Here is a 13,137-nt window from a genome sequence, read left to right as displayed (position 1 = left end):
GGCTGGTGAGATAGTAGGAACATTTCATGTTTTTACTGTTGCCTGCATTTTTCAGAATCTTTACTATGTGTCTGTATTAATTTCATGGTTTAAATTTTTTGATACATAAAAGCAAAAAATAGCCATTGATGGGTTTGAAAGTGCTGACACAGGCAAAAAGAAAGAATATGGCAAGTATTTTGGACCAAATAAATAGCATGGTCATATCAGGAAAGTACATATTTTGATTAGCAAGGTAAAAGCAAATGTGTAATTTAAAATTTTTTTCCACATTTAACTATGTGTGGGATCTTATGATCATATTTTACTTTTTCTTGCCTCTTTGAAAATTAAGGTTTGTTTATCTTTTTTAACAAAAGGAGGTTTTGCTTATGTTTTGTTTTTAACCATCTTTTATTCATAATTTTATAATATTTTATATCCATACAACAAGAAATCTTTAGAACTCAAATGCCCTTTAAAGACTCTATTGTAAGCTATGCAATTATGTTTTACTATTGTCGTTGGGCAGTAGTTTTCTGAATCTGGGTAATGATGACCAGTTAAAGACTGGATTCTTCTTTGTGAGCCTTTTTCTTGGTTTTTAACTCTTCTGCCTATGTTAGTTTAGTGAAATTGCAGAAAAGGCAGCTACGCAGTCTTCATCACTAGTAAGTCCACTTTGGGGTTGTTGAGTGTCTAATCAGCGTCCTCATAATCTTAGCTTCAAACAGTGCATTGAACTAAACTTCATTTTTCTTACCAAGATACATTCTCAGAAAATGATAACATCTACAGAAAGCAAATACATAAAGAATAGGTATTCACAACCTAAAATAGGATTATAAAATGTACTTTTCTAGATACCATGATATGAGTATATGGAGTCATAAGAATTCCAACCCCCCCCCACCTGCTAGTTATGTGACTCTGAACAAATTACTTAAGTTACTCAAGCCTCATTTTCCTACCTATCAAATGAGGGCTGTACTATTTATAGAGCTCCATTACAATTTGAGTAAAGTCTGGAATCCTGACCTGCAGTTCCTGCTGTTTCTTAGGGGCTCCCTAGATGTCCCCTTCCTCCTCCCTTTCCAGGTTCAGAGCATTTGAGCTGAAAGAGAGAAACCATGAAGGCAATCTAACCCAAATCCTCATCTCACAGATGAAAAAACTGAGGCTGAGGGAATTTAAGTAATTTGCCTAGATCACATAGCTTATTCATGACAGATCTGAAACGCAAACTTTGGTATCCTGACTTTCATTCCGACGTGCTTTTTTGCTTAGGTATTCCACCTCAACGTTTGCTTGGCTGATACAAAAACAATGATAAATTGCGTAAGAATACCTTAATTATCACTGGTACATGCACAGACAGCAAGCCAAACTGTTGAAATTTAATTTGACACTAATTAAAATATTAATGCAGAGATCTTCCTTTTCTTAAAGATGAGTCCAATAAAGAAACACCTAACCTACAAGAACGAAGTGGAAGCAATGTAAGTGTTAATTTTCTTATCAAGACATGTCCTTTAGAAATAAACTTAGTAAATGCTCAAGTGACCACCATTTCAACTTTAATTTTCTTGCTTCTAGGATGACAGTGAAGAAAAGTCTGTAGCAAATGTGCGTCGGAGAGGAAGAAAGCCCAAGCGTTCGCTCACTCTATCAGATGATGCTGGTATGTTCCTGGCAGAGTCTTAATTACAGAGTATTATCATTTCAGAATCACCTTTTTAAGAGTTTTTCTTTGGATGAGGAAAAATCCAGGGGGTGCAGCTAGTATTAATACTACATAAATATGTGTGAAATGGCTCTAATCCTGTGTCAGAAATGGTACATCCCAGGTGCTTTTCTGAGTACATGTGAATTTTTTGCAAATGCTGGCTGTGAACTGCCTAAGTAAACTATCCCAGAGATTAAGTTAAACAGTTGTGAATTGCAAGTGCTGAAACAAAAAGGAAGTGGAAAACCACTTCTTCTGCCTCCAAGGCCCTAATATCTGTCCTTTGGAAGTGTCTTTGGGAATCGTACAATCCAGGTGTTACCCTTCTGTCTGAACAGAATCCTCAGAGCCAGAAAGAAAACGCCAGAAATCAGCTTCTGAAGCAACTGAGGACAAGAAAGACCAGGAGTCTGATGAGGAAGAGGAAGAAGAGGAAGAGGATGAGCCCACAGGAGCCACCACAAGGTCCAGCACCAGATCAGAGGCTCAGAGGTAACAGGGGACAAAGGAGAGCTTCCAGAACCTTTACCAGCTTCTCCATCAGAAAATAGCTGTGGGTCTCATGGGATTCTCTTGTCTTTGACTCACTTGTGCCACAGTGTGAGCTCTTTCCTTTCGTTTTATCCTCAGCAGAGAGCACATGCTCCCAGTCCTCTGACATTTCAGTTCCTCTGGGAGAGGCTATTTTCCCTCTTTGGAATCTTTTCCAGGCTTTAGATACCTGTTGGGTGCAACCTATTTAGTTCCTTCATAAATATTTATCAAGGATGAGTAGATGTCTCAGATGCAGTGCTAAGCACCGTGGGTGGAAACACAGATACATACAACACAGTCTCTGTGTGCAGCGTGCTTAGCTGCAGTGAGAAAGAGAAATCACGAGCCCATACCCGTTGCAAGATGCACCTCACAGTGCTGTGTAACAGGTCCATCACGTGAAATCGCCAGGATGGCCACCATTTTCCACTTACATAACTGGCAATTTCATATGTTTCCCATTCCCATAGTACGTTCTCCCAAACCCTAGTATAGCCAGAGCCTCTGGAGAAAAGAGGACCATGGTCAAGTGAGTTTGGGGAATGCCTCTGAATTTTCTCTCCTTCTTAAGCCATAGTGTACATTACCATATTAAGGGCTTGTCATGGTCCTAAAGGAAAGAAACCTATTTAACTTTGTCAGTTATACTTGGCCCCCCAGCCCCTGTTATTATACCTTTTAACATCAATCAGTATTCCTTTCCCCACAGCCCATTTTGAGAAGTGTTGCATCACCTTACAGTTTTATAACTTTTTCTGAAGCGTGAATATTTTCCATTTTTAATGTGATTCACAAGCTGTTAATCTTGGTATCCTCATCTATAATTTCATTATCCAAGATTTCAGGAATATTTATTTCAAGAGTATCACTTACTAACATCTGCCACTGTAGTATAATAGTAATAATGTGTTATGTTTACATAAAGACTTAAAATGAACCTATTTCTAATTCCTCTAAACCTGTACATTATTAGCCATTCATGATGTGGTTTAGTTTCTCAAAGAATGAGATTTTAGAGCCAGAAGACTTTAGGAGCTCACAGGGCTGAAGGTGAGGTGTCTCATGGTTGTTTTTTAGGTGGGGCAGCTCAGATAAATAGGAATCACAGGATTAAGATATCTGCTGATTGAGAGGGTGCATTTGGGTACAGACACCCCTCCCTCTTTTACACTCGTGGAAAGATCATCCAGTATAGTCGAGCCCAACTCAGAAAGTTCCACAGGCCTTCTAGGCATCTTCAAGTGAGTGTCTAAAAGTAGCTAACAGATTTTCCCTTTAAAATTTATTCTTCAAAGATAAATCGTATTTGACTTACGGTTCTATAATCACCCGGATTATCAATGCTTCTCCTTAATGCACTTTAGGAGCTTGTGACTTACAAATGGATTTTTTTCACTTTAGATTCCTTGGCATTGGTTGATTGGTTCCAGGGCTCTGGCATCTTTATAATCCCACAGATTCCCAGGGTCACATGGGGTCTCAGTGGGTCCATACTGCAAACCCATCAGTACCTCGATCATGCTGCCAGCAGCTCCTCTGTAAAGGTATTTCTGCTTCTGCGTGTTACCTCAGGACAGGAAAGCCACCTCCTCATGGCATTCTCTTGTGTTCAATGGATGCTGGCCTCCCCATAGCTTCTACCTTTGGAGCCTGTACACCTTTCCCTTAAACACTGGAGGGTGGCTTCTAGGTCTTCTCTTGTTTTGCGCCCCCTCCTCATCCTGTTTGTTCTCCTCAGTTTATCTGTGTTCTCTTTTAAGAAGCAAATGTTTACACCAAGTGTGCGCTGATGAATCTAGAAGAGGCCTGTCCACCTTATTTTCTAGACTGTGCTTCAACATGCATCCAACTCACTGGGCTCCCTCTGCCTGGGCTGCACACCAACTCAGCACGTTCTTTTTCCTCATGGGGCATTTCTTCTCTCACCTGATGCTTGTGCAGGCGACTGCTTGGACCCGGTTCCAGGGCCTTAGCATTCAGCTTTGTGAACTGTACTTTCATCGATCTTGGCCCCTTATTCTACTCTGGTGAGCACTTTGGGATCTTATATCATCAGCCAATATATTTTCTGTTTATCACAGATTTATCTTTCTCTAAATCACGATATACTGTCCCACACAGTCAAAGCAAAGCTAGAGTCATATAAGCAGAGTTAGTCTCAGGTGACATGAAGACCTGCTTACCAACAGTGGTCCAGAAAATCAGCCATTTTCCTACTTTTAGTCCCCATTCTCTGACTTGCCCATGAGGAGCCTCGTCCTTTCTGGAGTCCCAGGGACGGAGTGTTCAGTGCTGCCATTGCCCAGTGTTTCTATAATCTGTTTCAGAAAACATCATAGTGAGCCATCTACACATGCAACATCCAAACTTGGCAGCCCAGAAACAGTTTCTCTTAGAAATCACCAAAAATTAGCAAAAGAGAAATTATCTACCAGTGAAAAAGTTAGTAAATCTCCCCAACTAGGAAGGTAAGTCCCTGCTGACGTTCAAGTCACTTTTAAACCCCTGAGACCGGTTTTGGTGCAGTGATGCTTTCTCCCCAAGCTTAAGATTCTTGTCTTGCCAAATAACTGTCTTTGGGAATCATTTGTTTTCCAAATGAAATCTACTCCAAACAGAGTAGGAAGGGCTGCCAAAAGGAGTCTCGGTGGCCTCACCAGTCTGCCCCACCTCACAGCCCTCCTGCACAGGCTTTATCCTTGACACGTGTGAGCCTTACCTGCCAACTCCTGCCCCCCAGAACCAAAGACAAGGCTTGTTTCTCCCCGAGTGGTCACAGACCTGAATGCTTGGTTAAAGCAGTGCAGCAGGGTCCAGCAGGTAACAGCCCGGGGTCATTTCTGTTTTGCCCAGAGCACTGGAGAGGTGATGAGGTGACAGGAGAGCCCTTGAGGCATAGCCACGAGCCAGCTTACACCTTCAGCCTGGCCTGGTTCATCTTCCCGCTTCCCACAGGTTGTGCCGACCCCTGCTCCCTGCCTCTGCTTGTGCTGGCTCTTTCTTGAGGAGCGCCCACACCACCAGCCCCCAGTCAGCCAGGTCCTTCCATCCTGTACACCCACCCCCTTCAGGATGCCGCCCTGCCTGTTCAGCTCATCCTCACCTCCTTCCTGTTGCCCTTCTAATTGGGGCTGTGCAGTTGACAGTGGCATATACCATTGCTTTAAGTGTGTTAGTTTTGTTTTCCCCTCTGGTCCATAAGCTTCTTCCTTGAGGTCAGGGACTTGCCTTACCTTCTGTACATTATAGCATCAAAAAATAAAAGACTTCATATTGTATAAAAACTGTTTTGATGTCTCTTATCCCATTTGATCTTCCTAGCATACTTGTATGTATGCATTGTTATCCCCATGTTATAGAAAGCGAAGCAAACTGAAGTGCTGGGCACCTTTCACATATATTCTCCCATTAATCATCATTAAGTAAAATGTAGTATTTATCCTTATTTTATATATGAGAAGAATCTTAGAAAGGTCTGGTTCATTATTTCTCAAACATGAATGTGCAGGCCAATCACAGAGGCTCTTGCTGAGATGCAGGCTCTGATTCTGTAGGTCTGGGGCAGGACCTGATGGTCTGCATTTCTCACAAGCTCCCAGGTGCTGCCAGTGCTGCTGGTCATAGGCCACCCTCTGAGTGGAAGGAACGGGTCTGTCAGGTGACCTAGCCAAGCTCACACAGCTAGACGGAAGCCCCTGCGCAAAGCTTCTGTTCTCTGCGGTATGACATCCAGCACAGTGCTGGCACACGCCCACTCCTAGGTAAACAGCTGCGCACTTAGTGGCTGATGGCTTTCCCTGGTTATGGTTTGAAATGGGATATTGACAACCACTGGTTTTTAGCCGTTCTCAATACATGCATAGATAACATGCTGAAACTACATCATATACAACAATATTTGACTCGATTTGAGCTCATTTACTTGTGCTGTCAAAGGAACAATAAGTAAAACATGTCTTCACATCAGTAGAGTCCCATCTCCTGCAGTTTTGTTTTCCAAGTGTCTTCACTGATATAACATTTACTGCTCGCCCACACATGTCGGGCTTTGTTCTAGGCACTGGAGAGAGGAAAAGGAATAACCTCAGCAGCTGCCCTGGAGAAACATCCTGTCTAATGGAGGGACGTATGTGTACCTGACTTTCAAACTTTTTTGACAGTAAGCAGCTCATGTTAAGAATGTATTCTGCAATATTGTCGCTGTCACTGAAACAAAATTTTCATGAGCCAAACTGAATAGAAGTGATATCAATGGTCTATTGTGTTCTGTTAATACATTGTTTTAAAATAATGGCTCTAGCCTGCAATTTGAAAAACTCCAGTGGATAAATTAACAACAGAAAGTGCTGTGGGGTTTCCGAAGGGCAGCTTGCTCTGTGATGAGGAAGGCTTCCCAGAAGGAGTTGCTTTTGAACTGGGGCTTCAAAATGAGGTTTGCCAGATAGGAGGTGTGGCGTTGTTCCAAAAAAAAATCCCATGCCAAAATATGAACATGTCAGAGAACACTTTGTGTTTGGGAATGGGGCTACTTTGGCAGGACTATAGTCCAGAATGGTGCGGCAGTTGAGGGCAAATGGTAAAGGACTTTGTGTATTGCGTTCTGGATGACTTTGTGCTGAAAGTATCAGAGATCCTAGAGAAGAGATAAGACAGACGGTGATATTGACATGATTAACTGAAGTTTCCGACAAATCAGTCTAATGGCAGAATGGAGAGCAGGGCTAGGCTGCTGGCAGGGAGACTGGGTAGGAAATTCTTCTCAGGTTCCCATGCCTTTTCTAACACTGCCAGCTGTCCTCTGTGGTAACGTCCTGTGAGACACGGTTGTGCGCGTGCTCAGACGGAGGCTGCCATCCCGCTGTGTTCTCACCAGTTGTTTCAACATGGGACTGGCCATTGATTTCTTTATTGTATAGATAGAAGAACTAGGGCCTAGAGAAGAAAGTGGTCTTGACCAAGGTCCACACCCAGAGTAGCACAGAACCGGAATCAGAGTACAGGCTTCCAAACTCCCCCACCCGTGCCCTGTTAGGATGTGAGGCTGTCAGCAAGTAACCAGTCAGCATAGGCTCTTCTGGAGTCTCCTTGTCCTGTGTAGACCTTATCCAGGTTTTCTCTTCTTGGCTCTCAAGGTCAAAAATCTTCCAATTTTTGAAGAACTCCCAAATTATTTGAAGCAGCTCTTTCTAAGTCTTACCACGGCCTTGACTTTTGTTTACTGCAGATCAAAGGCACAGCTCTCCCCTCCTACCAAACGCAAGAGAGAAGCTAGCCCTCCCGGGGCACGCACCAGAGGCCAGCAGAGGGTGGAGGAGACCCCGGTGAAGAAGGCAAAGCGGTAATCTGACTGCGGCCACCCCTGGCTGGTCCACAAGGGGACACGGTAGAGAGAAGAGGGACAAGCCTCAGGGCCACAGGCTGTTGTTTTTAACCAGGGGAAGGCCGTGCATGTGCTCCAAGTTCCTAGGTGCAAGCTTTTTCTTGTTATGTTTTAAACAGCTTTATAAACTATTGTTCATAGAAGTATTATGTACATTTATTTCAGATAAAGGAAAATAAGTTTACTTTGTACCTGAACTCAAAACAAAGTAGTTGTATATTTTAACATTTGAAATTGGGATTTCCCGATGTGACACATCACTCACGCAAACCCTTCCAGCCCATCAGACACCAGGCTGCCAATTGGTAATCTGTGTACAGTATATAAACATGTAAAAACAGGTTGTATTTTACTGTATGTATGATGCTAATCAATGAACACTTTATTTATTTTACAGAGAAAACTTATCTGTGAACTTTACTATATATCTGTTTATTTTATTTTATTTTTTTTAATAAAAAAAAGGGTTTTAAATGCTATGCAGTCATTAGTAGAGATGTTTTAGGACTCTGCCTGCCCTGTAACTATCTGAATTTCATCTGGCAGGAAATACAGACTCTTCTCGCATGTATCCAAGTAAAGTAGTTTAGCTCAAGAAGGGGTCTCCATTGCTTTTCTGTTCACAGTTGTGATTCTGTTTTTTAAGAATGTAACTTGTTTCTAGATTATACTCGCATCTCTGACTTTACTACCAGCCCCACTGACGTAGGAGGTTCCGGTTCAAGTAAAATTACATCTGTCACCTGCAGCATAAACCCCTGTGTCGGTGTCCATTCCTCTCTGTGCTGCCCCATGTTCTTTCCATAATGTCTTTTTCAGTGAAGAGAAATGCATTGAAGATTAAGTCACTCCTGTTTATCGAGCTTCAGGATTATATGTTATTTTATACACAGTTATTTCAAGATAGAAACTGGCTTTATTGCCAGATTCTTTTTTAAACATGTTTTAACTCTCATATGAGCAAACTGTCCAACTTAAGTTTTTCATAAGATTAAGCTTTTCTTAAGATCAAATTTGCCTCTAGCAATGATGTGATGAGTTGCCAAATAATTGAGATTGTTTTAAAATGTTTTGTTCATATTCTTGTTTTATAATTAAAATTTACATTCAGTGTGTGTGATTTTTTTTTTGAACTCTTAATGTAAGTTGGATATTTCTGTCATTTTACATTGTTTCTTACTGAGATTTTATATATAAATTATAAAATGTTTCCCAAAACTTGAGTGGTAAGAATTTTTTTCCCCCTATTTTAAAATTTCTCCCTGGGAAAACTGTTTCATCTCTCTAAATAATTGGTCTTAGATATATTGTTCCATTTTCACATTCAAATTTGAGTCAGTGATGGCCTCTCTGTCTCGGTAGAATTGAATGTTAGATCTGGAAGGGGTTTGGGAGGCAAGGAATGTGAGAACTCCTTATTTCCATTTATATGATTGAGTTTAACCAAAGCTCAAAGTTAGTTAAGGGTAAGAAGCCAGACTAGGTTCCAAGGCTCCAGACTCCTTGGCAAACCATCTTTGCACTAGATGGTTCTAGATTGGTTCGCCAGAACTGCTCACCCGAGAACGTATTCTCCACGTGAAACCAGTCTTATTCCGTTTAGTAACGCCCTCCCTGGGCACGACCTTACGGGACTGAGTAGCTGGGTGGTGAGGAAATGCAGCCTCTTAACAAAGTTGGAAGTAAGCATTGCAGCTGCATAAGGAATCGTCTGGTGGGGAGCTCAGCTGGGTCACTTAACCTCCAGCGGTTCTGAAACCCGTGTAGGGAGGAACTGCCACCCCATGGGGCACTGGAACTACACAGGAGCAGTTCTTGGTCATCACAAGGATTTGGCATCACTGGTCCATATTTAGTAGAAGGGAGGAGGTTGGGAATGCTGAGTGTCCTACAATGCACAGAACAGCCCCTGACTCCACAGCCCAAAATGCCAGGAGCTTCCCCCCAAGATCCCACTGGGAAACACTTTCACACCACCTCAAACTCTCCATTTCCCTCATCTCAGCTTAGTGACCACTGCCATGCCTCGTTGCTCGTCCGTAGGCAACCTGAACAGTCACGCGTCTGTGGAGCTGACACAAGGCTGGGCCAATGCAGCGGGACATCCCAAAGGGGCAGCCTGTCCCCAGACTGAAAGTAATGCAGCCAGTTCCTCTGCAGCTGAAGCTGGTCCTTCCCTGCCTTCTTCAGGGCGATGCTGCTGGACCCCCCCATCACCTAGACTTCTTCAAGATTAGAACCTACTAACTCCAGCTTGCCAAGGCCAGCCATTAGGAATGGCCGTCTGGTGATCTCACAGTGAGCCAAGTTGGGACTGAACTCCTGTCTTCTAACCCCAGGTCCAGGTTCTTTCTGCAAAGCCCCAACAGCGGGAGGATGGATCTTCCTACCTCAACAGCAGGCTCACTCACACAGGACCATGATATAGTGGAGGAATCCCCAAACATCTCCACAACTGAAAACCTAACTGATTTGAGATGAGGTGGGGGGATGATTCGAGCTCAATGATTTAATTTTCATCTGTTTTTTATTTATTGTTCATTCTGAGTGCGAGAGCACCTTACATTTCCTAAAATCACTGCTTAGCTATCCTTGTGTAATTAAATCAAGAACAAGAAGTGTTTCCTGATACACTGAGACACTTCTCAGGGAAAGGAAATGGTTGTATAGCCAGTGTCTTCCCGCTGAAACTGCTCTGCTGGGATGCACATTTGTTGAGCTCCTAGCCCAACACCAGGGACACAAGTGTGAGCCCCAGTCCCAGGGGTGACAACACGTGCAGCAGACAGCTGTGCTGCCCTGGGACTGCACCGCAGGACACAGCAGCAGGGAAGAAAGTTACCTTCCTGAGAGAAGCCGTCCAAAGGACGAACTCCTGGTGGACAAGAGAGTCTTTGTTTGTTTAAGTATAAAATGGAGTTTGAAGCAAGGTTAGGACCTAAAGAATAGAGCATTTTGAAAGCTGAGGAGCAGGCTGGCAACGACAGGCCCCGTTCTCACTGCCAAGTCAACCTTCCAGAAACTTCCAGGAGGAGAAGCACACAGATAATATCTACATAGCTCTAACCACACAAAACACATACATAGCTCCAAAGGCTGCTTCCTCACACTGCAGACCTTCTTGGAAATTCATTAGTCACACGAGCACACATGGATTTCTAAGAAATCTGGCTAACTTCGTTTAACCCAGAATTTTCCAAGGTTGTCAAAGCCTTAGAACCCCTACTACCTCCCCGTAACACACACCACATACACACACACAAACTCAACAATTTAACATCTATTTGACAACCCTGCTCCCACCCAGATTCTGGACATTTACATAAGAACCTGAGTTGAGGATTCCTGCCCTAAGTTCCCGCTTTGCTTTTCCTGGGGCACCTTTTAAAATAACCACTTAGAGTTGAGTACTCAAAAAATAAGTGACCTCTGCCCCAAACACCTTATAAGTAACAGGTGCTTGGTACCCCACTCTCCATCTCCTGCTCTCTTGTGATCTGGGACAGAGGACTGCCCTTCTCCCAGCTCACTGCACTTCCCTCAACCCCACCTCCATATCTGTGATCTGTAAGCAACAAATCTTGGGACTTTACTTCCTTTGTATGAATGTATTGAAACTGCACATTTGATCAAAGTGACCCCGGGGTCTTCACTTCCCCAGAGTGGGAGATCGGATGCTGGAAGAGCTACCTGCCAACCCCATGAGGGTGGTTTGTGCCTCCTTGTTCAGCAGGTTATAATCTGTACATTCTTTATTTAATACACCAACTATGGGCCCCCCAACACATTGAAACACAGAACGATACTCACACCTTGGAAGCTTCCTGCGTACCCCCAAGTTTACCACCATTCTAAATACAAGTTTATCATTTTACTGTATATGTATATACATCCCTAAACGATATTTTAAGTTTTGAATACTTTTGAACTTTACATAAATAGAATCATATTTTAAGGATCATTTGAGACTTGCTTTTTTCTTCTACACTGTGCTTTGAAATTCGTCTATGGTAATGTGCACACCTTCTATGGTAACATGCATACCTCCAGTTAGTACATTTTTGCTGCCGTATAGTATTCCGTTAAAAGAATACATCACAATATACTAAGCCGCTCATTTGCCTGGTACTGGTCTTTAGGTTGTTTCCAGGTGAAACAATGCTTCTATGAATATTCTATGGATATTTTATGGGCAGAGCCTCCCAAACTTATCATCATACATATAGAAGATGACATTTATAGGCACATTAAGGGAAGCTGAAGGAGCAGGCTGGTTGCTGCCTGAGGCGACCATTAGCCTGTGAACCAGAGGACCACTCAGCCACTTCAAAGGCTGAGGGATTAATATATATCCCCATTTCCCATGCCAAGACACACTCAGCTTTCTGCTTCAGGGTACAACTGCTAATTCCTAGAGTAAGCATATTTTCAGGTTCATAAGATAACCAAATTTCTTCCCAAATGCTTTTACCATGTTGTACTCCTACCAGCAGTGTGTTTACCTCACTGGACGTTTGGTAATATAGGACTTCTTGATTTTGCCTATCTAGTGGATGTAAAATATCTCATTGTAGTCTTTATTTGCATTGGTTATAAGGAGGTTGAATATGTTTTCATGTGTTTATTTTCCATCCTTATTTCTTCTTTTGTGATATGCCTGTTCATGTCATTTTACCATTTGGTTCTTTGTGTTTTTCTTATTGACTTGTAGGAATTCTTTATATATTTAATATAAAGATATAAATATATATATCTTTATATATTGGATAATAAACCTTCATGTAAATGTGTTGCAAATACCACTCCCCCAAACAAACACACAACACACACACACACACACACACACACACACACACAATTTGTGGTTTATCTTTCCACTTTCTTTATGGTACTTTTTCGTTAATTTTAATGTAATTGAATATAAATTTCACTTTGGAATTAGATCTTGTTGTGTCTTAAGACTCAAGATCAAACAGATATCTCTAAGTTTTGATGTGTTGCCTCTCACATTTAGAGCATAGAGAAGAAAGCAAGAGGTGTATCAGTGCATGACCCAGGCAAGCCAAGTCTACTAAAGAATTCAGGCCAAAAAAAAAAAAAAAAAGAATTCAGGCCAAACTCGAAGTTACCACTAGATTTTAAAAGATGCTCCATGGCCAAAGGATCTGGCTGAAAACAGGTTTCAGCCTATTAGTCGTTTGAGTCACACGCCTCCAGTCTGGGCTGGCTGCCATCTCATCCTGAGTCTCCTCACACCATCCTGGGGATGCCCTTCACCACTGTCATCTTTGGGAGCCTCTAAGATCTGCATCCCCCATCTTCCTCTTGCTTGTTTACTGCTGTATTTTGATGAAGCCCCAGTAGCATTATGAGAAGTGGCCTCTGTAATACCATAAAGGACCAACTGTCAAATCAGACTCATCAGAGACCATAGCCAGCACAAATCTTTACTAATAATTTCAAGCATATAAGTAGTTTCTTGGTGCCATCAAGCATGGAGATCTGGGGTAGCCAATTT

At 42.4% G+C, this 13,137-nt stretch overlaps 1 protein-coding gene across 4 annotated transcripts in view; it reads left to right on the top strand.

Moving 5' to 3' along the window:
• BOD1L1 (biorientation of chromosomes in cell division 1 like 1) overlaps positions 1-8,837 on the top strand; it is a 55,707-nt gene extending 46,870 nt beyond the window's left edge. For 2 of the 4 annotated variants that reach the window (XM_022566991.2, XM_022566990.2), the window contains exons 23-26: positions 1,429-1,478; positions 1,576-1,660; positions 2,044-2,197; positions 7,464-8,837. In XM_022566991.2, coding sequence (XP_022422699.2) covers positions 1,429-1,478; positions 1,576-1,660; positions 2,044-2,197; positions 7,464-7,581 — 407 coding nt within the window. In that variant the 3' untranslated portion in view covers positions 7,582-8,837. Of the gene's footprint in view, positions 1-1,428; positions 1,479-1,575; positions 1,661-2,043; positions 2,198-4,566; positions 4,708-6,296; positions 6,399-7,463 lie in introns of all 4 variants that reach the window. The other 2 variants (XR_002643649.2, XM_089911679.1) reach the window with 2 other exon arrangements.
• Positions 8,838-13,137: the final 4,300 nt, after the last annotated feature.

Source organism: Delphinapterus leucas, chromosome 5 (assembly GCF_059928025.1).
Source record: "Delphinapterus leucas isolate spDelLeu-1000000601 "Yukka" chromosome 5, BTC_Dleu_Yukka2, whole genome shotgun sequence".
In the NCBI taxonomy this organism is placed as follows: domain Eukaryota; kingdom Metazoa; phylum Chordata; class Mammalia; order Artiodactyla; family Monodontidae; genus Delphinapterus; species Delphinapterus leucas.
The sequence above is the reverse complement of the archived record's forward strand: the minus strand, read 5'-3'. Positions and strand labels throughout refer to the sequence as shown.